Source organism: Lonchura striata, chromosome 16 (genome assembly GCF_046129695.1).
Source record: "Lonchura striata isolate bLonStr1 chromosome 16, bLonStr1.mat, whole genome shotgun sequence".
In the NCBI taxonomy this organism is placed as follows: Eukaryota; Metazoa; Chordata; class Aves; order Passeriformes; family Estrildidae; genus Lonchura; species Lonchura striata.
Window position 1 is genome coordinate 2,877,949 of NC_134618.1, and position 27,584 is coordinate 2,905,532.

Below are 27,584 nucleotides of genomic sequence, written 5' to 3' on the forward strand. Positions count from 1 at the left end.
GACGGGGCTTGGAGCAGCCTGGGATGGTGGGAGTTGTCCCTGCCCGAGACAAGGGGTGGGGTGAGTTGAGCTTTAAGGTCCCTTCCCACTCAAACCATTCCAGGATTCCTGATGCACCACGACAAGACTTCCCAGCACCCTGAGGGGAGCAGGTGACACACAAAGGCACAGCTCACATGTCGCAGCAGGGATTCCTCTCCCAGGGCCTTCACCAAACCCTTGGTGTCCATCTGGCCAAGGCGGAGGATGTAGAGCGGCCGCCCATCTTCAAAACAAAGGGGTTAGAGAGGGCAGCACTTTAGTCTCCCAGGCTATCAATCCCATACCTTTTTTAAAAGCCACATTAAATTTTCGAAAAGTATAAAAATCACTGCCAAAAGCAACCTGTTCAGAGAAATTGCTTTGCACTGACTGATCTGTGCAGAGGTAATACAATTAGAGGGAAGCAGGGTGGCACTCGCAGGCAGTGAACTGCTTTGTTAACTTTAAAAACGTCAATACAGCATTCCTCAACATCCCAGGCCACGGGTGAGGTGCCAGGACCAGCTCCTCACCTTTGTCCTGGTAGTGCCACCCGCCAGTGTAGTACTCCTGCAGCAGGGCTGGGGGTCTCCAGGACTGCAGGATGAAATCCACCTGGTACTGCTTGCGCCAGGCCAGCGACTGGCACAGCATCTCCCGCGCTTTGTCGATGTTGAAGTCACGGGCACGCAGGAACCGCAGGATGTGCTCATCCTTGGGGATCTGCCAGGAGAGAAAGGCTCAGGATCAGCACTGGAATGTTCCATTTGGCCTGCAGAGGAGGCTGCAGTTGACACTATTTTTTAATCTCTTAAAACAAAGACAGCAAACATTAAACTTCCGCCTCCCTCTCTCCGTAGCTAACCCAGCTGGAAGCAGCAGAGGGTGCCAGGAGCACAAAAGCAGGACCAGCTCACTGACTGTGGGAAGCCCTTCCCCAGTGCAGTTCCCAGGAGTCCCAGCAAACCCTGGGCTGGTTGATGTTTCCCTTGGCTGGTTATCCACAAGGACCTCCAAAATACCATATGAAAGTCAGGAAGCTGCAAGTTCACCTGCCCAGGGCAAATCAGCCCAAGATGGCAAGAGGTAACAAACAGCCACAGGTAACACTGACCACACCAGGCACTGGAGGGGAACCACAACTGTGCAGTCTGAATGATGCCACCAGTACCAATTCCAGCTCTCATGCAGGCCCTGCTGCTGGTGTTTGAACAGGAAAGCTGCTGAGTGCTTGCTTCCAAAGACTTCCCTGCCCTATTACACCACAATAACTTTTGATGCAAATAAACCTAAACTACAACACACCCTCTCCCAATCACCCACCCCAGCACTAGCACTAATCCTAACATCACAGGCACAGAAGCTTTCCAAAGCAAGTCTGCAGAATGACTTAGTCCAGCCTCCTTCCAGACCTGCCATGTTCTCTTTAGCTGGAGAATCAAAGAAAGCTTGGCAGGAGTGCCAAGCAGCAGGAATTAACAACAAACCTGATGGATTCCACAGAAGTGCCAAATCTGCCTAAGAGCCTGTCAGCTGCAAATCCAACTGGATTAAAGCTGCATGTGCTGCTGGATTCCCAGTCCCTCATTCCAACTTCTCCAAAAGTGCTTGGCCTCATTCTCTACAAGTTTGCATAAAATATTCCAGCTCTGTGGAGCAGGGATCATTCTTTCCAGAGTATCCATATTGTGCTAGCACAACCCAAGCACTCCCAGCCCTGCTGGGACACAAACCCCCATGTTCAGGAGTCAAAGCTCCTTTGTTTGTCCACTGCCATGCTCAGGGAAACAGAAAGCTGGGTAGAAAGCAAGGCTGGCAGCTGTGTCAGGAGGGAGCAATCTTGGATTCACAAGCAAGAGAGGTAACAATTGACTCACCTAAAGAAGGGGCAGAGTTCAGGCAGCCTAAACCAGTCTGAAAGCAGCTTAGGAGTGGGGGGAGATTAACACTGGTTCTAACACTGCATCTCTGTGTCCTGGAAAGGAGAGGGCAGCCTTCCCAAAGATGATCTCAGGAGTACTTAGAGAAATTCAGTATGACAGCAAGTTTAAAGCCAGCAGAGTGTTCATCAGATAATTCAGGTTTGTGTTCCTGCTGCTCAGAGGCAGCTGTCACTCATCAGACCCAGCCCAGACACCCACAACAGCTCCTGGATCTCTGCAGGAGAGGGGATGGCTGGTGGAAGGTTTGATGCTTTTCCTGTTTCAAACCTCCCCTGTGCACAGCTCCATGCAGAAGTCAAATTCAGCACTTCTGTTTGGACCAAAGGCAGGAAGCTCCAAGATTTATTTCACAGCAGAATTAGTCTTTTATCCTTGTCCAACCAAAGCAGTAACTCCCACATGCAAGAAAACGAAGGTTTAGTTTCAGCCTGCTTTTGTATTCCCTGGTAAAATGCTGCACTCTCCTGCATGGTGCAAAGCCTTGAACAGAGCTTTAAGTTGCTGCAAATTTAACACCGTTTACAGTTCCTTCAACTCTTCAGATTTTTTAAGCAACAATATATCTGATTGTAAAGGTAATGTCTGCTTTGGAAGGAATAAGGAAGGGATGGTGAAATAGGACAGAGGACAAAAATAAGAAGGGCCATTTTGCAAGAAACAGGAGATCTATTTTTTGATAATTTCTGACAGAGGAATAAGGCCATCTATGCTCTGAATTAAAAGAACAGATTGTCACAGCAAGGTAAGAGCCTCTCCAGGGACAATCCCAGCCTTGCAGGATAAGCTCCTGATTTTAGTCTGCTCTGTCAGGGAATCAGGAGAGGCAGCTGAGCAGTCAGGGGGTTCAATTTGAAGTTTCAGTAGCCAGCACCTCCCTACCCGTGTGCCCACATCCTCCTGGGGACAAGGCCCAGCAAGGCCACCCAAAGTCCTGAGGCAGCTCCACTGTCCCCTGAGCCTAGGACTCAGCTGCTCCCAGCACAGCACAGGGGACAAGGGCTGCCACTCCCTGCCCAGCTCCAAGCACCCAAGGGGCAGCTGTTCCATATTCTGTTTATGTGCTCTCACTTTCTCCTTCTCCAGCTTGATTCCCCAGCCTGTGACATGGAGGGGGGAAACCAACCTGTGGGTTGATGCTTTTCAACCTAAACAAAGGTTTAGGTGGTGCCTGTTCCAGCTGAAAGCAGGATCCTTGCAGGTCACACCAGGGACAAGGCCTCCCTCTCTTTGGGATGTCCTCCCATCCAGGAGCCACTAGGTGAGATATCTCCTACCCCAACGGAGCCCACACCACTTCACTGTTCAGGTCTCCAGGAAAACCTTCCTGTCCTCTTCTCAGAGCACAGTCACACCTGGGGACTGAACCCTGCCTGTCCTGTGCCTCTCATCTGACTGGAGGCTGGATCACAGGCAGACAGAGATCAAAAGCAGTTTCCAGCAGAGCCCCTTTTCTTGGTGAAGCTGTTCCTGCTCACACAGCTCACTCACCACCCCTGGCTGGCTGGGAGCCCAGCCCCAGCTCCTTCCTCAGGGTCAGAGCATCACAGTGACAACAGCAGCTGCCAGGGAGGTATCACAGCCCTTCAAGGGGCCCTTTGCTACATCAGGTGTGTGCATATATGCAATATTTTATATATATTACATATATTCCTGTAGTCTCTACCTGCCCCCAGCAGCCCCACTCTTCTGGTCCAAGTTATCCAGCCTGCTGTTGATGCCACTGTACACCGATGGCCTTGGCCAGCTCTGGCAGATGTTTGGGGTGGGAATTTATCAGCTCCTACAGTTCAACAGCACTGTTGGTGTCTGGAGCTTATCAGCTGCTGGGAGCCTCCCACACTGCCCCAACACCAACTGTTCTCTTCAGACTGAGGTTTGCTGGGAGCTGTTTCTCCATCCACATTCCTGGGTACCAACAAATCTCACTTGGCTGCTCACACACAAGGGAACTTCATTTCAACAGCAGCAGAACAATACCACTAAATCTTTGTTACATTTTATTTCTACAGAGGTGATTCACAGTCACTTTTCCAAGAAACAGCATTCTAAATCATGTTCAGACTCAGATGAGACATGCTCAGCTCTGAGACATACAGCATAGCATGCAGGACTGGCAAAGCTCCTTGTAAGCAGCAGTGTCTTTTGGAAAGGCCAGGTAAAGAAAAAAGAATGAAAATCTTCCCAAACCTAGGAATGCAGAGCGTCTCACCTAACCCATCCTGACTGAGCTGATGCCTCCTAAGCCAGGAAGCTTTTACTGTTGAAACTTCATCCAGCTCTTCTCTGCTTCCAAGTAAGATCACTTGCTCCTCTTGCTAAGTACTCTTTATCTGCTCAGCCCACCCAACTACTCTCTCTGGTGCTATGCTTGGTCCTTCTTTCCTTCCCTCCTAATCCCCCTCCATCAGGAAATCTGGAGTTAAACCCCTTTTGAGGCATTCAAGCTGCTCTAGACTCTTTCTTTTCCCAGCCACATATCAGTTGCCCTGCTGGTCTGAGAGAGATTTTCCTTTACCCAAAAGGAGCCCAGGTAGCTTCTGGACATTCCAGCAAGCAGAGACACACCTGTCCTTCACTGCCTGTGCCACTTCTCAGGGAAAAAATCAGAGAACTGTGGAATTTCCTTGAGCAGGAAGAGACTCAAGGATCATCCAGTCCAACCCCAGACCCTGCACAGACCCCCAACAATCGCACCCTATGCCTGAGCATTGTCCTAGAGCTCTGGCAGCCTTGGGGCTGTGCCCATTCCCTGGGGAGCCTGGGCAGTGCCCAGCACCCTCTGGGGGAAGAACCTTTCCTGGTCTCCAACCTAAACCTGCCCTGGCACAGCTCCAGCCATTCCTGTCCCTGTCACAAAGCAGAGATTGCAGCTGCCCCTCGGGAGGAGCTGCAGCCCCAGTGAGCTCTGTGCTCCATCTCCTCTCCTCCAGTTGAACAGACCAAGTGCCCTCAGCCTCTCCTCCTATGGCTTCCCTCTGAGACCCTTCCCCACCCTCATGTTCCTCCTTGGGACACTTTCTGACAGCTTTAGATCCTTCTGATATCCTGATATCTGAGAATATCTGATATTCTGATAATCCTGGTGCCCAGGATTAGAGGTGAGGTCACTCTGGCACAGAGCAGAGCAGGACAGTGCCTGCAGGGCACGGTGACCCTTTGGGCTGCCAGGGCTGACTCATGCTCAGCTCAGCATCCACCAGGACCCCCAGGTCCCTTCCTGTGGTGTCACACTCCAGCCTCTCATTGCCCAGTGTGTTTGTGCATCCAGGGTTCCCCATCCCAGCTGGGGTTCCCCCCGGATGCCCCTCAGTGCCTGCCCTACCCACCTTTCCCTTGTGAGTCTCCTGGAGCCACTGGCGCAGGCGGATCAGGCAGCTCTCCTGCAGCGGGGTGAGCTGGCCCAGGTAGCGCTCGATGTAATCCGCGTCCAGTTTGTCGGCTGCAGGGAGAAACAACAACTCAGAGCACACTGGCACAGCCAGCAGGGAGGGCAGCAGGTGTTTCTACACATTGGGTTCCCTATGATTTACATGGGATTTGCTCAGAAGCCCCATCCCAGCAGTCTGAGGGAGGAAGGGAGGCAGGGATGGAAGGACACTATTCTGGTGACTGGGGCATGAGGCCCCAGGCAGCACATGCTGTATCACAGCTGGATCATTCCCCCTGTCTCTGATATTCCATTCAGCCCTGAACTGCTCCAGGAGGAGCTTTAAAAGATCTATCATGAGCTCTGGCACTCAGCTCACCAACGACTCCAAAACTTGGGCACTTCCATCTCCACGTGCCCTAAATCTCATGCACAACTGCAGTGACAAGTAGCTTGCTGGAAAACCAAGCCATTATTCTACCCAGGGACACCAGAGACTAAGGGAGAACAACAGCACATTTCTGACAGCCAGGGAAGATTTGGCAGGAGGAAAAGTCCTGTGCACACCAAGCAGCTCAGTGCTCCTCCAGCTCAGACACAAAGGACAAGGGGTTGGTGACTGCCAGCACTGAGGGACAGAAGGATGTGCCAGCACTGAGGGACAATGGGAAGTGTCACCCAGGGCTGGCAGCTGCCAGCCAGCACAACAGGGTAGCTGGGAGGAGCAGCCCAGGCAGCAGCTGGGGTGGAAGACACAGGGAGCAAGGCTGGGGACAGAGCTGCTTTGTCAGGCACACAGGTCTCAGTAGATGCCATCACCTACAGAAGGAGGCCTGGACATCCACAGGATAAGCAGGATAACAAAGAAATTGCATTTGGAAGTGCAACATCCCATGGAACCTCCAGAGCTAGCAAGGTGAGGAGCAGGCCCAGGGAAGTTAATCCTGTCCTGAACAGGAATATGGGCAGAAAAACAAGAGCTCTTCTTCCCCTTCTGCTAGCTGGGACCTGCCACTCTGAGGCCAACATTAATCTCAAACATTTCTCCTAATCAGCTTCTCAGTGGATTCCATATTTTTCCAGAAAAGCCCACAGAGAATGTCAGGTGAGAGCAGAACTACTGATATTTCCAAATTCCAGGCTTTTTGCCTAGTTACACTCAGCAAAACAAGTGCTGCCTTTCCATCTCAGGAATGACAACAACTGTTTCCATTACAACAGCTCTGGATTCAAAGGTCCCTCCTATTTCTTTTCTCCAGAGAAGTATTTTATTTAGTCTAGAAAATATCATCAGACCAACACACGGAAAGATAAAGTCTGTTTCGGGCATTTTTTGGGAAAAATGCATTAGGAGACATTCCTCAAGTTTGTCTTGGTCTGATACAGGGCCAAAAACCTCTAAACCTGTCCCCAGGAATATTAATTTTGGAACAGATAAAATATTTAATTCCAGCATATGAAGACCTTAAAGGGCTGATCAAACTTAATTTTTTTTTTTCTAAGCTCCAAAACATACTGCCTGCATAGCTTTTTTGTTTTAGGGGAAAAAAAAAAATAGTTCAATTGCTTATTTTTCTTGAAAAAAGAAAATAGCTTTCCCTCCTCCTCCTCCCCCACACTCCAGATGAAAAACCTGATGCCAAGAGAAATTGAAATAAGCTCCGTGGTCAGTGCTGCGGTGCCTACCGTCAGGGCTGGCAGGCTCTGGGGGCGGGCAGGGGCTGGCAGCCGGCTCCCTGCTGCTGCCAGCAGCCCCGGGATCCGGCGGGGTGGCACCGGGGGCCCGCCCCGCCGCCGGGGCTCGCTCTTCCTTCGCCGCGGGAGGGCTCCAGCGCGGGATGAACGTGATCCCTTGGGAGATCAGCTCCTTCAGGTAGTGCTCAATCACCTCCTTGCCCTGAAGGGGAAAACTCTCGTTAGGAGAAAGCTTCCCCCAGAGCCAGCAAGGCACTGGAGTTTCCTCGGGACGGATGATGAATGCTGCTGAGGATAAACAGAGGGGAAATTTCTCCTTCCATCCCCCATGATCCTGTCAAAAAACCTCCAGTATCAAAGCCCCCTGTAAATGATGAATTACACTAATGGCCAGGCAAATCCCAGTTATGGATGCAGCTGCCTTTCTAACACTTTTACCCCATCCTCCTGCTCCCAAACCCAATTAGCTGCCCTGTTCCTCTACAGCCCCAAGCCACTGACTCAAGCCCAAGCTCTGGAGACAGAGGGGGTGATTTTCACCCAGAGCTTTCCCTTCCTGCACAAGGAGAGTGCTCTCAGTGTCCAGCAGCCCTGCACTCACAGCACCCAGTGCTGTGCTCCTCTGGCACAGCCTGCTCCATCCCTGCACAGCCACATTCCAGCCAGCTCTGTTCTGTTCTGTGCTCTTTGCACACTGGCTTTGCCTTCCTTTGCCCAGCTGAGGGAGTTCAGAGCCGTAAGCAAGAGCACAAAATTACACTGGGTCTGTTTACAGAAAGGCAAATAGAGGGCCTGGGATGTTCAGGCAGCCAGGGAAGCCCACCTTACCCGTTTGATGTTGGAGGTGTACTGCTTCATGGCAATTTTTTCCACGGTGCTTTCAAAGCCAAAAAAGGATTTGATGTCGAGAGAGGCTGACTGCTCAAAGCAGGTCCACTCCTCGTTCTCAGGGTGAACCTGCAGCCAGGGGAACACACAGGACGGATGGTGGCAGATGGCTCATGGCCCTGGCACCACACTGGCTGTTCAACCTCCACAGCTACAGAGAGGAGGCACTGCCAGACCTGGAGTGACCAGCCAGGTTCATTCCTGCTGTGAGAACCCTTTGTGAACTGGACATCCAGACTTTTGTTAACCCAACATTCTTCACATGCACAAGGAAATCAAGATTTAAACCCATCCCTGCCCCAGCAGACCTGAACTTTAGTAGTAAAAGCTGCACAAAAATAGCAGTGGAACTGCCCACTTTAAGCCACCATGTCAAGGTCTCCTTATGGAAAGACAGGGATGGCCTTGTGGAACATGCAATTAAAACTCCTACATCTGCAAAGAAGAAAAATGCAAACCAGGTTTCTTTTTTAGTTTTGGATGGGAGAGTTGGCCTTCTCCCCAGAACACTGGGGACACGGCAGAGCAGGGAATTTCCCCACTCTTCAGCTCAACACACACCTTTCCCCTATTTCTCCTCTGTTGCTCTATATATGGTAGAATCCTTCCCTCTTTTAAACTTAACCCTTTCCTGAGAAGGCTCTGCCTTCTCTCTGCAGGTGCTGCTGTTCACAAACTGACACGAAAGAAAAACAACTCCAGCCCCCACACAAAGATACCATAAAAGACAAATTCCCTGGAGAGATATTAAGTAACTGCAGGAGCAGGATCATATTTCTCCAAGTTGCCTCAGAGAACACTGCAGAAAAGGAAAGATGAGAATAAACCTGCTTCCGGTGCACTCTGGCAGGGAAAAGGGAACTGGTAAAAATAGAGCAGGGAACCATCTTGAGGATGCAGCCAGCAGCTCCCACCCTGTTCCCCTCAAAGCCCAGATGCTGACGTTTCCTTCCTAAGGACACAGCCAAAATCAGCGAGTGTAACAATCTCATAGTTGACCTAGGAGTATTTCAGACCTGTCAGTGCCTTTGATGATGATGGAAGTTAAATTTACAGCATTTTTTTGGATGTTTTAAGCAGTTTTTAGGAAGCCTCATGCAGCCATCAAGGGACCTCTGGCCCAGGAACACCCTCACCATCCAAAATGTTCCCAGCTTTTCCACTCCTCCTCTTGCCTGAAGCTCCTCACAGCCTCCTTACTCCCAAGAAGCTGAGCTGCTGTCCAGCTGCCAAAAGGGCAGGCAAGTAACAGGAGCTGGACATCTGTGTAAGGAACAGCAAGCAGGATCTGACTGCCTCCAGAAACAGCTGAGCTATTTCATGGTGACTGGGCCCTCAGAGCACCATTACAGTGAAACAGCACAGAAACAGCCACAGAGAGAGGCAACCCAGGCCACAAATAAGGCTCAAGTCCTTTCTCCAAATCTTTAGAGCATGAAAATAATGACAAACAAGGTGCTAAAACTTTCACTTATTTGTGGGCAAAATAAATGGGCAGACTTCACTCAGACCCTTATAATAATGAATAGTAAGGGTTTAATTCTAGATTTCCAGATTTATTGACATGCCTAAACTCTAGATGTTTTTGTTAGCCTGAATTTCAATCAAAAAGAAACTGAGGGAACACCAGCAGTTCTGTTATCCACTTTCATTCCAAGCAGGGAATCAATAAGAATCAACAAACAATCAATCTGAAGATGTTTCTCAAGCCTTATGAAATCACAGAATGGTTTGGATGGACACACAGAATCACACAGAATCACTAGGTTGGAAGAGACCTTTAAGATCATTGAGACTTTAAAGCTGTTCTTGTTCCACCCCCTGCCATGGGCAGGGACACCTTCCACTGTCCCAGGTTGCTCCAAGTCCTGTCCAACCTGACCTTGGACATTTTCAGGGATCCAGGGTCAGCCACAGCTGCTCTGGGCACCCTGTGCCAGGGCCTCCCCACCCTCACAAGGAAGAATTCCTTCCCAATGTCCTATTTGTATGTGGGAAGCCATTCCTCCTGGTCTTGTCTTTCCAGGCCCTTCATCCATAGCAACTGAACAATCCCACACCCAGGACCCACCAGCCTTTCCAGCCCCAGTCTCTAATCCCAGCCCAGCGTTGCAGGGTTGCTCAAACCCATTCAGGCACCTTCCCCCTGTGTGAGTGCACAGTTCCCCCCTCCCAGCACAGCCAGCCCCAGCAGGGCTCTCACTGAGTAGCTGCAGGTCTCCCTGACCACCACCCGGTTGGCAAAGGTCTCGTTGTGGGCTTCGATGCGGAGCGTTCTCTCTCTCCAGTTCACTGTGTTCTTCTGGATGAAGAAGACATACTCTACCCCTGCAATCTGAAGAGGAGGGGGAAACACAGACAGACAGGAGCATTAGGAGCCTTTGTCTATCTGAGCCAGCAAAGAGAATGCAGGCTTCTCTGCTCCCAAGGTTCCACCTGCCTTCTTCAGCAGCCTGGGAGCATCCACATTCAGCTTGCAGCTTCGCTCAATGACATGGATGGCTCCGTCCTCACTCTTGGATTCGTGCAGGATTTCACTCCCCAGGAAGACTGGGATCTCTGGGCATGTAGGAAAGCGTTTCTCATAGGCCTAGAAGAGAAAATAAAGTAAACTTCAGCATCTGGGTAAATCAATTTTAACTCTTTCTGAATTAATTCATTTCCTTACAGTGCAAGTCCAACAAAACCTGAGGCCCCTGAACCCTGGAGTTGGCCCCAGTTTTCTCAGAGATGAAGTTCAAGCAGAGTAGGAAAAAGCAGGGACAGCACCATATCAGTCACCAGCCAAGCATGTCCTAACATAACTTTTCCTTCACACGTGAAGTAGAAACAGAATTCTGTTGCTGAAGAATACTAAGAAGGGAATCATCACTTCAACAACAGGAAGCTCCTAACTAGAAAAAGCAAACAGAGCTCTGCTGATTTCTGCTGGCTAAAGACTTGAATATTATAATTTCTGGGTCAATACTGTCTCTATGAAGCCTTAAAATGTGATGTGCCAAACAGTCCTTGTTGCCCTAAACTATCAAAAATAAGACCACCAATTATTGGCTACTCACTTTGCCTCAATTTATCCATTTCTAAAACAACTCTGTCCTGGCTCTGAAATCTTCCCTGTTCTATTAGGACATCCCTCTGAAAAGCCCTTTCTGCAAAGCTTCTTTAGCAGCTCTAGCAGAAATCCAGTCTTCCCTGGCACTTGTAGTGAAGCTCACTTGCATGAACAGTACCTACTGCTCCTTCCCTAACTTCATCTCTTACTATATTCTAAGATGTTTGCAGGATGGAATGTTTTCCTTGGATTTCTGAAAGACCTCTTGCATGTTGTGCTGCTGTTGCAAATATGTGCTCGCTGCACAAGCTGCCCAGAATTCCAGTGCAGCTGTTCCAGGAAGAGAACCTGTGCTCTCCTTCCACTGGACTCTCAGAGCTCAGATTTCCATCGTAAGATGTTCCTGCCGTCGTTCCAAGGCAATTCCTCTAGGAACTGCTGTCATCTTCCCATCTTCCAGAAGACACCACCATTTTATAAAGCACAGAAAAATAAAAATGTTAATGAGTTCTCTGCCCCAAAAGCAAACATCGATGTGCTGATGCTGGAGCTGGGCTGTGCTGTCAGCTCCCCGTTAGCACAGCCATGCAAAGCCTGGATGCCCCTGCACAGATTCACGTCCCTGCTCCCAAAATAGCCCAGGCACTTAAGGACACATTCCATATCTCCTGCTCCCGGACCTCTGGATGGGAAAGGACTATTTCAGATTATCGTGTTGCTCCAGTATCAGGAGGGAAGTGCAGGCAGCTGCCAGCTGGAGTCCTGGCCAGAACAGAGCACGCAGGTTTGAAACCCTGCTCTCCCAGTCCCTCAGCAATATCCTGCTTGCTTTGCCACACTTCTCAGAGAACCTTTCTCATGTCCTTCGACCTGTGCTTTTCACTCCTCATCACAGGAATAACAAAACCAGTTTAGATAAATGCAAAATTCCCATGGTAAGTGACTGTTTCCAACGCAGAGCCACCTGGCTCCAGCCAAGAGAAGCACACTCACTGCTTTAAGCAGATTAATTTTTTAGGATGTAAGTTCACGGATCTGTGTCAGGCATTGCCACAGGACACTCCAGGCCCTCCTCTCCTGGTGCCCTCTGCTCCAGGACCACCTGGCAGGAGGGCTGCACACCTCAGTCCCTGCTCTCCTCTCTGCACTTGCCAGCCCATTCATCTGCTCAGGCAGAGTCAACACTTCCTATTTGTGCTTCCACCTGCCCTCTCCCAACCCTCCAGACTCCAAACCACCACCCAGGGCTATCCTCAGGCCAAAACCTTCACCTTGCTGGTCTCTTCTGTTCCAGCACACACAAAACGTATCTCTTCAGGCCACCCATTCTAAGTTACTGGAGTCCTGAGTGGTTGGGCAGTGCATGCTGAGAACACCTTCAGAGGCCTCTGGGATACCAGAATATTTAGCAACTGGTTTTGAGCAGTTTGTCCCATGTCACTCCATACACATGCCCTTAACACACTTGCAAAGAAGTGTCACTGAAAGCCCTTCCCTGAGAGAAGCTGCCCCAATTAACTCCACAGCAAGGGTGGACAGCTTGCTAGGACAATGGGAAAGGATCTTAAACTAAAAGAGGACACACTTAAATCAGATGTTAGGAAGAAATTCTTCCCTGTGAGGGTGTTGAGGGCGTGGCACAGGGTGCTCAGAGAAGCTGTGGCTGCACCTGGATCCCTGGAAATGTCCAAGGAAATGTCAGGCTGGACAGGGCTTGGAGCAACTTGGGACAGCAAAATGTGCCCCTGCCCATTGCAAGGGGATGGGACTGGATGAGCTTTTAGGATCTCTTCCCACCCAAATTATTCTGTGATTCTGCTTCTTCAGGGGTGCAGCTGTGCCAGGAACATTTGAGGGAGTTTCCAGACAAACAAGAGCTGTTCTAGTGGGACCAGGACCCTCCAAAAGGCCTCACTTGATCAGCTTCACCTGTAAATGCCCCCTCACCATGGAGAGACCACAAGAGCCAGTCTGAAGCCACCACTGAATCCAGGTGCCTGTAGCTCCCATCTGAAGGTAAACCACTGGATCTCAACTCCCAGCTGCTTCTTTGTCCATCAAGTATAGACTTGATCCAGCTGGAAACAGTCTCCCTAATAAACTGTCATTAGATCCAGCAAAACTAAAACCAGGACTAAGAGAGCAGCCACTTTTTCAGTCAGCTAAACAACATCTGGAGCAGGAAGAGAGGCCAGGGCAGAGGCACATGGCAGTGCACAGCCTGGTGATATAACTGTAACACCAGCCCAAACTCATTGCCTAAATAGGGGGAACACTGCCATATTTGACAAAGAATCCATATCCACATCGATATTAAGTCCTTTGCTAATCTTCTTTGCACAACAGCTCTAAAAATACAGCAGGGAAGATGCCTGAGATCACATGAAGGACAGCTGAAGCCCCACGCTGCAGACACAGCAAAGCTGTTCCCACAGCACCCAGACCTTCCATCCCTGCAGACTGAGCTGAGCAGGAGAGGACCCAGCAGAATCCTCTTGCCAAAATCATCCTCTCTATGCAACAGCCCATTGCTGCAACAGGGAAACTGAGGGAGGTTATAAAGACAGAGAAATACTTAATTCTTTTCAAGCTATCACAAGGCTGTTATGTCTCCTCCTCTGGGATTCTGCAGAGTCCAAGGTGGACAACAGAACATCCCAGAGAAATTAAAGGCACAGAGTATTTAGTGTTGTTTTAATGCTTTGGCTGCCTGCACTTGCTCTTTCAGCCCCTTCCTGCAGGAACTCTGCACTGAGCAAGATACAGGAACTAGGATTTGTCTCTCCCTTCTGTACTTCTCCTTTCCCAGAAGGAACAACAGCAGTGTTGTGCTAGCAGTGTTGTGTGTTAAACTGTGGGTCTGCACTTCAAACTGACACTGGGATGACTAAAGTATCCAACAGAATCAGATATATATCAAATATATATATATAATAAAATTAATGGTGCCATGAAGCCACTCCCTCCCTTCCTGTAAACCCCACTGGGATTAACACCTCATACCAAAACCAACCATTCCACAAGGGGTGCTGGCTCAGGCCCACCAGTGTCCTCCCCTAAATCAAGCTGGTTTTTCCCAGATTTCTGGCCAAAGAATTGTTGCAAAAATCAGTGCTTTTATTGTAGTAGACTGTGACCAACAGTTCAAAGAGTCATTTAAATCTCTGCAATCCTGAAACTGAAATTACACATTAAATTTCATGAGAGGGCTGAGTGAAGACAGAGGAACCCAGAACCTGTTTGAACTCGTCAAGATCTTTTGCTTAGAGCTATAACCAATTGTTTTTGGGTGCATCTAAAAGTAAAAAAAAAAAAAACAAACAAACAAAAAACCAAACAGACAAAAAAAAAAAAGCATTTAGATACAGTTCATTGGAATGAAAAAATTCAAGAAAGAAGAAATTAAATAAAAACCCAACAAGTGAAACGATTTCTAGCTGAAAAGTTAAAACATGCAGGAAGGTCAAAGATCTCAAAGGTTCAATAGTGTCAGATTTTCCTTTCACACTGAAGAGAGCCCAAACTAGGATAAGGATATTTCCAACTGGTTACAGTGACCTCTGCATCCCAACAAAGACCCCTTAATGCCATTGAAGCTGACAAATTATTAATTACAAGGAGCAATCATTAACAGTGATATGGCTGACTGTGAAACCACCAGAGTGCTCTGACCAAGCTTTTGCCCTGTGATCTCTTGGGAAATACATCCAAGTGTATTTACCAGAGTTACCTGCTCTGGTAAATATCCATCCCAAATGGATTATGGACCAACACCGAAAAGTGAAAATCAGCTTGTGAGAAGAGAGCTTGAGAACAATGCAAGAAGCCATGCTTGGAAGTGTTCTGAACTGTACAAATTCTCAGTAACCAGTACAAACCCCACATCTGTGAGAAGACTGTACTCCAAAGGTCAGCTAGAAAGATGCCAAACAAGAACAAATTATACAAAACCACAAGTGTCAAACCCCTGAAGTGACATTCTAAAGCCTCACAGCCACAGAGAAAAGAGGAAATTGCCCTCCTTTACACTCCCCCTACTGCACCCGCTCAGCCCCTTCCCCTGCAGAGGAGGGGCCTCTGCAAGCCCTGCACATTCCCAGCCCCAGCGTGTCAGACATTCTGACAGTGCCAGAGTGCTGCCCTCCACTTTAGGAGCTGTCACTGCTGCTCCCACAGGAGCCACAGGACATGGCCAGCAGGCAGGATCTTTCTAACAGCTACTCCTGTTTCTCCTTGGCAGGGTTTTCTAGGAAGTGACCTTGAAATCAATTTACACCACAGAGACCTCAGGAATGCACAACAACAGGGACCTGTAACCACTGAATTACTGCAGGAAACAAAACGCCTCAGCAGCCAAACCCCCTGCACACTTCGAGGCAGCTCCCTCCAGCCTGCTGGGTCCTGAGTGGTTTATTCCAGAGGCAGCTTCTGTGAGATGGGATCTCCAAGAATACAAAAGCTGTGTGTGTGTGGGGAGGGGGGGGAACTGCATTGTGTGGAGCACAAAGAAACTTAATTGTGATGCACGTGATGTAGACAGAATTTATAGCCAATATTACATGAACATGTGACAAGGAGAAGACTTCATCCTTGGGCTAAAATACTTCAAATTTTCATGATCAGATAATGTTTAAAACTGTATTAATTAATGAGATTCCTCGAGGTCATGTTACAGCCATGTACAGGTTGCCAGGAAAAAGGAACCCCTGTGTTCAGAAGAAGGGAAGTGAGGAGGAGATACAATACCAGGTTTTGAGCTGAAGATGCCCAGATCATCATCCCTTTGAAAAGAGATGATGAGAAGCAAGATGAAGACACTTCATCACTTTTAAGTAGGAAGTGGATGCATTTGGAGCATCCACTTTTGAGCAGCTCAATGATATATAAATATTCCTCTACAGATTCAGGCCTTCTAGGAAAAAGGAATTTCATCCTGCAGTTCCTCCCACTGCTTGGTCTCAGTGCTGAAGGGAACCACAGAGTCTGCACACACCAGACACAATAATCCACGTGCTTTGAACAGATTAGATACCAGCTTCCCACTAGCCACAAAGTAAGATAAAATATACAAGGAACATTGTGGGAGGAACAAAATGCATATTTAGGGTGCAGAATGGCACTGATTCAGGGAAAAGAGAATTCCATTTCAAGGAGGTGCAGAGTATGCACAACAAAAGTGTTTGGGGCCCAAGGGAAAAAAAAAGAAATATTTCTGTTGGCCAGAGGAAAAAGATTTGCCAATGAGAAGTGCATGGGACAACAGCACCCAGGCTACAAACATTGACCCAGTGTTATCTCTGCCTGGACTACAGCCAATAATTTGCCTCATTCCTTCAGATTTTGGTGAAAGAAACAATTCAGGGAGCAGCAGCATTTATTGCAATACAGGCACAACTGAGGGCCACAGCAAACCCCCTAAACCCAGGCCCTGCACTGCAGCTGCACAAAGCCCTCCCAGGAAGCCACCAACGTGCCTGACCTCCTGTCTGAGAAGGAACAATATCCCATTCAAGCTGTCCTGCTGCAGCCTTCTCTCTCCTCTGCTGGGAGAAGGAACTCTAAGTGGAGCAGTTGGGGTCACCAACAGCACAAGGCTTTGGCTTTTACAAAAAACTGTGGAAGTGCCACCTTATCCAGGAACCACTGCTTGTCACAGCCCAGTGTGGAGAAAGAGAAACCAAAATGGGAAGGCAAGGAAGCAGAGATCTGGTGTGACTAACTAACCTGAAAGAGCAAAACACAGCAGTCAAGTGTCACATCACACATTCACTGCTTGATGATTCACCCCAAAATCAAACAGGATGGCTCACAAACTAATGGCTACTTGGAAGGACACTCTGTCATTGCCAGAAGCTGCTGTGAGAATTTATACAAACTGGCCATGATTCAGGGTCAGACTTGGGAAGGTCACTGTGCTTAGCAATCAAAACAAGCCCATACTGGTTGAGATGTAAGGATTAATTATGATTCCAAATTTTAACACTTCTTTTAGTCCCTACTAAAGAGTTTATAATCCATCTTCTGCACCTACACATTCAGTAGAGAAGGTTCTTTTGGTCACTACTGGAAGCAGAGCTGGAGGTGTCTCCTTGTGCTGTGCCTCTGAACTGGAGCTCCCTTCAGAGCTCAGCCATCCCTGCACCAACCAGATTAAGCTTGAGACACCCATTCTTCAAAGAAAATAACCTCCATGCTGCAGCTGGAGAAGGTGAGTAAACCTGTACAGATCCTTGGAATTAGTGTAAACCCTCTCCAGTCCACACATGGTGCCAGCACCATCCTGCCCAGCAAATGGAGTCTGAGCAGTGGCAAAGCTCTCACAGACCTCTATCATCCCCACAAAACACACTGAGGATATGTGCAGATGTTGCCAACAGTTCTTCCATCAGTGCCTCCCAGAAAGCAGCTCTTCCATCATCCAGCAGCTATGACAAACAGCACTCACCAAACACTTTCTGCTCACTTGAGGGGAAACATCCCTCACCACGGTCCCAGGAGAAATGTCAGCTCTTTCCCAGCTATAGCTACTCTCAACCTGCTTCATGCCAAGGGAAGAGGTGGCAGGGCCTGGGGCTGAGCCCCCGTGCAGAGCCAGCCCAGCTGACACACAGAGCATCACTCCCAGGCTCCTGGTGCCAAATGCTGCTCAGCAGGAAGATGAGGGGATATTTTTAGTGTATCTTGACAGCAGAGTTTCAAGCCTTCAAGTCACACTGAAGCATCATGTCTTGAGTCAACACTAGATTATCTCTAAGTGCATAAAATGTTAACCCAGTAGCTTCTGGCAGTCACAGCAAACTCATCTTCCAAACATGGCAAAAAGTAGGGAAGAGGGAAGCTGCCTTCTTTAAAATACCTGGCACAGCCCATGGCTGCAGGCAGACCATGCACATCCAAGGAGGAATTGTCAAGTTTTATATACCCAACAACCCATACATCAATAAAAATCTGTAACATATATCTATAACAATCAATAACAAACAAAGCAGATCCTGCTTTGCAGGGATTTCTTAACTTCTTAACTGCTTAGGTTATTATCAAGACATTTCATGTCACATGTGGCATGGGTTGACCACCAAAGAACACCTGTTTTGAAGCATTTTTCCCCCTTACACACTGATTCTCTCTCCATCTCCAGGGCCCTGCCACCCAGCAATACCATTTCAGGCAGTACCTAAAAGCTGTGCCATTACCTGCATCACAGCAGCTGCAAAGTTGCTCCCAAGCACTGGACACACTGCAAGGCTCTTCCCTGTGCCACCTGCAGCCACCCACAGTGAGGGCAGCAGGATCCTCTCCCCTGGCAATCCTGCAGCTACTGCACTGAGAGCTCCACTCCAACCGCCCTGGCTGCTCCACACAGCCCTCTGCGCCTTCACTGCTGCTCCTGAGGATTCCAGCTGCCAGGAACTGCACTGTTCCCTGCAGCAAGTCTTCTTCTGGCTCCAGAGCTCACACTTGAAAGCAGAGGCTACGAGCCAGCATCAAATATTTTAGTTAAGATACTACTTTTCTTTACTTAAAACCAGGCTGTGACAATACCATAATAGTGACAATTAACCTGGAGCCCCAGACAGGGCTGTTCCAGCCTGTAACTACAACTTGGCATCCAGGAACCTCCCAAAGTGTCCTCTGTGGTGCATCAGTGCCATGGCACTGTAGGTGACCTGACAAACAATCTGCAGCACTTAGGAAGCAAGACAGCAGCAGCCTTTGAGGCCTGGCTGGGCTGTGAACACACACATTGAACTGTCACTCTGAACAAACCCACAGAGCTGATGTGGCCCCTGCTAGACATCAGCCTGCTTGTGCATTGTACAGCTCTCACAGCACTTAACTGTTCCAAGCACACCCTGAGCTGTTTGGGTGTTAAGTAGCAAAAGGGGCTCAGAGGTTCTGTTGCAGGAGCATCACTTCATCAGCCAGTGAAAAATCAAACCCTTTAAGACACCACAGCATTAGGGAGGAGAGCACACTCAGCACACCAGGATTTAAGCTGTCTTTTTATACATTCAAACTGCTAAAGGCAATAGGAAGAAGTCATTAAATAAAGCTACTTAAAATCTAAAAACTTTAACACAATGCATGTTGTTGAAAAGGAAAATAAGTTTGAAAAAGTGTATGGAAAGCAGTTCTGGCTGTCAGGACCTGACCTTCAGCATTCAGAGTTTCTTCTCCTCCAGCTAAGCCTGACAGCCAAAACAACAAGGAGCTGTTTTCAATTAGGTTGCATCTACAAAACTACTAACACTCGTGACACAAAACAATGTTAGGATGGTTGTGGAATGAGTGATGCATTTGGATTTCAGTTGCCCTGGATGGTGACTCCTCAGTGTAACCCTGGGCCAGATCCTCAGCTGTTGGAAAGGGGCAAAAGCTTTGCCAGTGAGCAAACAGTGCAGAGAAGGCTGAGGGACAGCAGTGAGGACCTCTGCCAAATCCAGTGAGAATCATTGAACTGCTCCTGAGAGTCAGGCACAAGAGAAAGACATCTCACACTGGGACCATGGATGTTTGCTTTTCATGGGTATGACCCTGTGTACAGCATGAGAGAGTAGAGATGATGGAGAAGGAATATTTCTGCTACTTGCTATATGAGAAATAAGTTCTGACTTTAAATAAACTTGCAGCATTTGTAGCCTGAATTAAACTTGTCACTCAGCTTGTTAGAACCTCTGACACTCAAACTATACTGAGCTGAAAGAGAACATCCATTGTTAACTTCCTACTTCGTCTTACCTGTGAAATAGAAAACTGCAGATCAACTAAATGTAAAGAACATTGGAGAGCTACAAATCTGGAGATGGACTTCGGATGAGGGCATAGAGCAATAGAACAAAGGGGAATGATTTCACCCTGCCACAGGTCAGTTAGATGGGATGTTGGAGTGAAATTGTTCCCTGTGAGGGTGGTGAGGCCCTGGCACAGGGTGCCCAGAGCAGCTGTGGCTGCCCCTGGATCCCTGGCAGTGCCCAAGGCCGGGCTGGACAGGGCTTGGAGCACCCTGGGATAGTGGAAGGTGTCCCTGCCCATGGCAGGGGGTGGGATGGGTTTTAAGGTCTCTTCAACCCAAACTGTTCTGTGATTCAAAGAACACTGAATCACCACTAAAAACAGAAGAGTCAGGGAGCTGCTTGGAAGTGCAGGCCAGAAGCTCAGACATTGCAGCTTTCACGTGCAGAGCCAGGCAGGGGGCTCCTGAGCTGCCACAGGTCTGTTGGAGACTCTGAGTGATGCTGGAGATGCGAAACACCCCCACACCAAACAGGCACCCCAGAGGAGCCACCCCCACCCAAATTCTCGCTGCAGGAGCAGAATTGCCCTGGCCTGATGAGCAGCACTCAGCCAGCACAGAGGCACACACCAAGGCTCCCCATATGTGTGTGTCCAAGAGCTTGGGCTCCCAGCTGCACAGATATGTGTCAGCACATGCCGTGGGCAGCACCAAGAAATGAGGTCAAGCAGAAAGCAGCACTGACTCACATCAGGCACATGTGGGCTCCACGGCGGTTTTGTCTCAAGCACAAAATACAACTGCACAGGCAATGGGAGCTGATGCTCCTGCAAACCTTCCAATGCCTGATCTTTGTTCTTTTTTCCCAAAATCATGACTTATTTTTATATAGTAGTGCAGAAAGATCCCTGTCTTGCAGCAGAAACCATAAACTGCTCTTAGCAGTGAGAGCTGAACATGAAGTGCACAGCGGCAAGAGGAGCAAATAATTGACAAATGCTGTCAGAGATTTCTCATCTGCTCCACTAATGCAGCAACTGAAATTATCCATCACATACAGAAGACCCTGTAAGGTTTCTAGGGGGTTATTCCCAACCTGTAGTTTTAGAGACTTAACCCTATAAATCCCCTAAAGTGTGTGAAAATGGTCAATGTCAACTGTGAGTGTGAAGGGCTGAGGCACTACTAAAAATAACAGGAACACAACTCCCTACCACATTCAAAGCTGAAACCCTCCAGCCACAGCTATCTCATCTAACCTAATAATTCATTGCAAATAACATTAAATATGTAATATGTCTCCCTCTTGGCCCTTTCCTGCATGTTGGACTTGCTCACCCAAACCAAATTCTCCTCCCCAGTACATCACAGAAGGCTCACATTTGCATCACTCATATGTGGCAGAGGTACCTCTCCTTCTGGATTTTTTATTCATTATAACATTAAAAAAAAAATCCCTTTTAGCTTTCCAACTACAACAGAAAGGAAATGAAAAGTTTATACTTGGGAATTTTCTTGGCTGTAAGATAAAATTAGAAGTCATGCAATGTCAAATCTACTGATCTAATTGAAGGGAAGACAAGATGAAGCCCAGAGAGGCATGGACAATCCATTGGAGGAACAGCTCCATTTAAAAGAGGACGCAGACGAGAAAGATAAAATAGAAAGGAAAAACAAGACAAGATAACAAAGCCTAACAGAAGTCAAGGTTCTTTTCAAGTATAAGGTATAAAGGTGTCAGGCACTGAATATGTGTTTGAAGAGCATAATACTTTTGATCCATTAATATGAATCCAAGTTAAGAACAAAGCAGGTGGAAGTGACTACAGTGACCTCGGACAGGTGCAGAAAAAACACCCTTTGCTTAAATCTGTTTTAGAAAGAAGGACAAGAAAAAAGAAAAAATTCAGAACTCCCAAATGGCAAGAAAAGACTTGTTAAGCTGACTCCTTTTTACTTCCTCAAATGCATAGGACTGGCAAAGAGAGCAAGAAGGGGAATGTTTTTTCAAAGACTTGGAATACACATCAAATCTCCTGCCCGCAAATGCTCCAACCCAACCTGCAGGAGCATTAGGAAACAGCAGCGTGTAAATCCAGAGACAATTACCCTGACACATGGTAACAAAGGTATCAGCAGGAAAAGCCCCAGCTCATCCCTGGAGCACAGCTTCAGGCACACACATGGCCTCTGCACAAGTCCAAGGAGAAGAACTCCTGTTCCTGAGGGTGGGCTCCACAAAGGGCCCACCTGTGGACCTGTGTGAGCCAGCCCAGAAACAAGGAATTGCCACATTTGCCTGTGACAGCCCTATTTCTCAAACTCTCCTACATGAGCAAAGCACACCCACTATTTTCTAGGGTCCAAACATTGGAGGTTCTGAGGGAAAAATACTTTTCCCAACTTGCTTCCTGTATTCTGTTCAGGCTGTGTTGTGAGTGATGAGCCTCCCCAGTGAGGAATTAAGCACAAGTGTATCAGGCTGAAGGGTGCCCAGAGATCTGTAAAACATGGGGGTGTCTTTGGGTCACCCCTGCTTTCCTACCACAGCCTGAGACCTCGGCACTCCAAAGGCTCCCACACAGCATTTGAGGGGAAAAGATGAAAGCAGCTGAATCTCAGTGCTGAGGAAGCTGCTGTCAGATTTATGGTGAAGGAGATTAACAGCAATGACACGTGCTGAGGAGCAAAACAGCTTCACCGTACACCCACTCTTCCCTGCAAAACTTCCAGCAACTGACAGCTGGTACCTGACAGCTCTGCGAGATCCGCGCTGCCTCCACACAAACAGGAGCCTCTGTCTGAACGTGGCAGCAGTGGCAGCCAACTCTGCATCCAGCTCAGCCTGCACGGACCACCACAAGACTGAAATGCTGCTTTACAGCAGTAGATCTTGCTGAGAACACAGGATTTTTACGGGGAGGGGTGAGCTAAGGGGTCTATATTCAGCTCTCCACAGCACAGTCTGCAGGGTGACCCTGGAAAAGGAACTTGCTCATGAGAAAGAGGACTAACAACTTTGCTAAGATTTGCTGAATAACTAAAGAATGACATTTACAACCCCAGCCCTCAATTCTCTGGGAATTTTAAACTCTGTTATGCTGAAGAACTGAAAGCAAATAAAATTAAACCACTTCAAAATTAAGCCTACCAGCCTCTGGCCTTTAGGCATGTGCTAACAAGCTTATAAAGGATTTGTCTCAAGGCAGCCCTCCTCAATTGGCAGCCAATCGACTGAGGAGCATCTGGTGGTAGCTTTATCCTGCTAATAGAGACAACAGGAATGTGGAGAGGTGTGCATAGAACAAAGGCTCCCAGGATCTTCATCACAGGTACCGGTGTCTTATTCTCACACAGGATGCACTGAGAGAGAAAAGACCACAGCCAGGAAGGCTTCACTGCCACAGTCATCAGCCCCAGACTGGTCAGGGCAATTCTGTGGCACGTTCTGTGGTTTAGCTGTGAACAGACATGGCAAATCTGGCTAAGACTGCGGAAAATAGGGGTAGATTTGGGAGGGAACTCAACTGTCAGCAAAAGCAGTGTTCATGTGGATGATCAGAAAGCAAAGTGAACAGCAACCACTCATTCTCAGCTGCTGCTACCTTTGGGGTCCCCTATTCACAATGAGGAACAAACTGATGCCCCCAGTTTTAACTGTTAAAATAAAAGCTTGGAGGCTGTTTTGGATAAAAAAATCTTAAGGCATTTTTCAGAAATCTTGAAGAGGTCACATTGTCAAGAGGAACTCAAAAGAGGCTCTCCCTTCCATTCATGGGAATCACATCAGCTGTCTGCCACAGCTGCAGCTTTCCATCTTCTTTCTGGGTTCCCATAAACTAAAGGAACTGGGAACAGGTAATGGAGGAAGCAGCAGGCTAAAAGTGGCAAACACCAAGCCTGGGATCCCTTCAGCTGACTGAAATGCCCAGCAGATTACAAAACAAAACCTTGCAAGATTCCATAAGCCATCTCCTCTAACAACACCCAATGCTACCCTTGAAATGCAGCAGCAAACCTTTGAGAAAGGTATTTAACTCACATCTAATTGTGACAAAGTCCAGAATATTGCAAAGAAACTCTGCCTAAAGCAACTCCCACAGTCAACACCAACCTTCTGCATTCCCAGTGAATGAACTTCAATGATAGCCCTCAAGCCCCTTGTGGAAATCACAAGATTTTGAGAGGTCTCCTGACAGTTCAATCACAGAGTGGATGGGGAAGAACAATACAGAAGACTTTTTCCAAAGATTTCCAGCCTTTAACCAAATAAAAAAGCTCAGTATTTTCCAGAATCCAGTTGTTGATACATCCATATCCACATGTTGATTGGGATCACATCTGGACAAATTTTGAACTGAGTGGCATTTGGTGATATAGCAAAGAATGTGTCTGGCTGCAAACTGACCCTGCCTAACAACGTCAGTTTTTTTCCTTCCATGTCCAAGAATAATTACATAAGGTTGGATTTTCTTGTTTGTTTGGGTTTTTTTTCCCCTTCTAACAACTAAGCTGCCATTCTTAATGCTGAGATACTGATTCTTGTTTTTCTTGGGAAATTGGAGGAGGGGAACTGAGGCTCTGTTCCTGCAGTAGGACTGTCACAGACATCCACCCAAACCCACAGCCCCCACCTCCCCTGGCCCTCAGCAGCTGGAGCAGGGAAAGTGCTGAGTGTTACTCACTGCCATGACGAGCTCAAAAGGGTATTTGTAGACTCGAACTGGGGACTGGTATTTCTGCACCATTTTTACCACACACCTGTAATAGAGAGAAATTGGAACATTTTAGATCCCCCACGCCAAGCAGCGAATACATTCTAGGTGATTTTTACAGACCTTACTAGAAGTTGTAGCTCTTTCTTACAAACAGAGAGGAGATTTATTAAGTAGAATATCTTGCCTAGTAAATAGCAGAGACAGAAGCAAATCTCTGTAGTCCCAGTCCAGAGGCTTGCCCAGTATCCTGTGCTGCTTGCCAGCACTGCTGCAATAAATTCAACTTGGACCTCCAACAAAACTCACAATAATTAAAGCACAGCACAGAGATGTAAAGCCAGAATGAACTGTACTCTGGAGAAGGAGCTTGTCTTAGGAGCCTTACAGAGCCTACAGAGCAATTCTTCCCTCTATCCCCCTTCCCTACATTATATCTGTAATAATTAGGACAAAATCTTTCTCATTGAAAGCTCTCACAGATTTCCACGCCTCCATGTTTTAAATGCTTTTGTGCACAAAGTAGGATTCAGTTGTTTTAGCTCACTGAAAGGAAGGAAAAGGAAGCAGCATGCTGAAAGAACATGCTTGATGCTAAGCTGGCAATCACATCCCACTGCCTGGATGCCCACTGTTCCAGCTGAACTGAGGCAAGAACTGCAGGGAACAGGAACAATCCTGTCCTCAGCATTTCCCTTCTCCCAGCCACCTCTCACTGTCCTCATCGGGATTCCTCCCTCAGACTCTCCTGCCCAGGTTTTAACTCTCAAACATGCATCAGTAACCAGCATCTCAAGGGAAGTACACAAATCATTATAAAAAGCATTATTAGGCTGCTTTCTGCAATTCCTTCAGGAATTCCTTTGTACTGCTCCTGCCAATACCATCCACGAACATCAGGACACAAAAGGCTGGATGGCTGGTTGGAGGCACTGTGCTCATTCCACCCCACTCAAATTCCACCGCTGAGCAGACACAGCCCTCGGCAACATGACGCAGTGTAGCGCTGAACTCAACAGTCAGAGCACTCACACAACTTAGCCCTGACATTTTCAGCCCAAAACCGGAGGTGAAACATGAATAGGCAATAGATCCTCCCTCAAAAATTGCTGCAAAATGCCATCACACTGTAAAATCTATGCAAGGGTGAGGGAGAAAGGACTTGAAAAGTTTGAATACCTGATAATGAGGGATTTTTGGAGAAATAGGGCCCAGTGATCAGACAATTCCTCTGCAGGGGGTCACATTACCAAGCAGCTAAGGTCAGGGCTCGCTGGATCTCTCAGTCCCATTGGTGCTAAAAGCCAGTCAATGGAGAGAGAACCCCCCAGCAGAGCATCCAGCCCAGAATGCAGCGGGAGGAGCAGCACAAGCACATCTCAGGAAGCCCAGGCTGCTATCAGGTATCAGACACCCGAGCCAAGAGGCACAGGACAGGGCACCTTGGAACACGACCTGTAACACGATTAGGCTGGGCAGGGACCTTCCCAGTGAGCACAGATAGAGCGGGAGAAGCCTCATCGAGCACTTTTAGCTGGGCTCTTGCTTATTCTGACCTCACCTCCTACACCAGGAATTCCTGCATCTCTGCAGGAGAAGGGCAGAAACCTTCACAGCAGGAAGGCTGACAAACCAGTCTAGAATCACCCACAAAGGCACCATAAACAGAGGCACCAGCCACAGAACAGTGGGATGGCACAAGCTGTAGCTCAGCAGCCTTAATTGTGCTGCCTGGATAGACCCACTGCTCTGGCAGCTGCTGGACTCGACTGTCACAGGTTTATTGCCTCTGTGCTCCTCCAACTGAGGGAAGGCTGGAGAAAAGAGCCAGTGACCATTATACCCACAGGAAGCTGTAAAAAAATGACAGCTGATAACTCACACCTGCCCTAGAAATCTTTCATACCTTAGGAGAGTACAGTGACAGCAGACCTTCTATGCCCTCTCCTCCAAACAGAGCTGTGAGATGGTCATTGTGCTTCTCAAAGCAACAGGGACTCCTGTTGTAAGTCCTGGGAAAAAAGGGAAAAAAAACATCAGAAAAGGCAGTGAAAGTGGCTATTTGGCACACCTGGCTTTAGATGATGATTAGCATTGATAAGGACAGAGTCCCAGGTGTTACCATTGGGCATCTGGGCCATATTGTAAGATGTGCATCTTCCCAGGGCTTTAGCACCAAAGATTTAGTTTTAAATTCATCTTGTGTTCCACCCAAATTATAAACAGGTATGTTCAACCACCAGAAAGAAACCACCCAATCAGAGAGTATGTCTGCTCCTCAAACATCATTCCAGCTCTACAGTGGCCCAGGCTCCCTGCTCAACTTCCTATTTGCATCTGGCTAAAAAAACATATTAGGGAAGACAACTCAGGTGAAGAGCAGTGACCCACTGAACTGCAGCATGACCACTTAGAAAACCCAGTCCACAGGTGGAGGCACACCAGGGAGCATCCCTGGGGAAACACCAGGAAAAAGCATTTATACCAGCTGGTCAAGCCCAGAGCAGTTGATAAAAGCTCAGAGGCTGGAGTCATCAGTGCACTGAAGCAACAAATCTGGCTACTAACAGCCATCCCAAGTAGATATTAAATTATTTCAATTCTTGCACAGCTGAACACAGAAAACAGCAAAAGCCACCACATTTCACAGAGAATCCTGTGACACACTGTGCCACACTGAGCCCTGACAGTCTCAGCTCCCTGGGCATCCCTTTTGCTCCAGCACACACAACAATTCCTCTGTGAACCAAGCAGAGAGAGCTCATTACAAACTCGAGATCCACCTGCTGGGTGCTCCAGGGAAGGAGGTGGGAAGAGGAGGGATATGGACCCTGATGGCACTTGCTGTAACTCTGGAAGCACTCCAGAGAAATGGATTCTGAAGAAGCAGTGGTGCACCCCCAGTGTGCAAAGCTCCCCCAGCACAGGAGCCAGGCCTGTGAGGGCTCCCGTGAGGAACACACATCACTACACACAGCAAAGGGACAGGCAGTGACATTAACTGTGTGTTTCCTTTCCATCCAGAATCACTCACTGCACACCTGAGGGATTTTCCAGATGCTTGACTTCCATTCTACTATTTGTAGGAGCAGCTTACTTGACAGAATACAGCCAGATGGTTGGAAATCAGAAACTGAGTGTGTAGATTAAATACCCAGAAATCCCTAAA

General features: G+C 48.0%; 1 protein-coding gene across 2 annotated transcripts in view; it reads right to left on the reverse strand.

Annotated features, from left to right (window-relative positions):
* The window catches only part of SEC14L5 (SEC14 like lipid binding 5), a 37,341-nt gene that overhangs the window by 7,252 nt on the left and 2,505 nt on the right, over positions 1-27,584 (reverse strand). For both annotated transcript variants that reach the window (XM_021529657.3, XM_021529658.3), the window contains exons 2-10: positions 26,322-26,427; positions 24,386-24,461; positions 10,355-10,504; positions 10,118-10,249; positions 7,855-7,983; positions 7,018-7,228; positions 5,291-5,403; positions 555-744; positions 177-265 (exon numbers count right to left, since the gene is read on the reverse strand). In XM_021529657.3, the coding sequence (XP_021385332.1) occupies positions 177-265; positions 555-744; positions 5,291-5,403; positions 7,018-7,228; positions 7,855-7,983; positions 10,118-10,249; positions 10,355-10,504; positions 24,386-24,448 (1,077 nt within the window). In that variant the 5' untranslated portion in view covers positions 24,449-24,461; positions 26,322-26,427. The remainder of the gene's footprint in view (positions 1-176; positions 266-554; positions 745-5,290; positions 5,404-7,017; positions 7,229-7,854; positions 7,984-10,117; positions 10,250-10,354; positions 10,505-24,385; positions 24,462-26,321; positions 26,428-27,584) is intronic.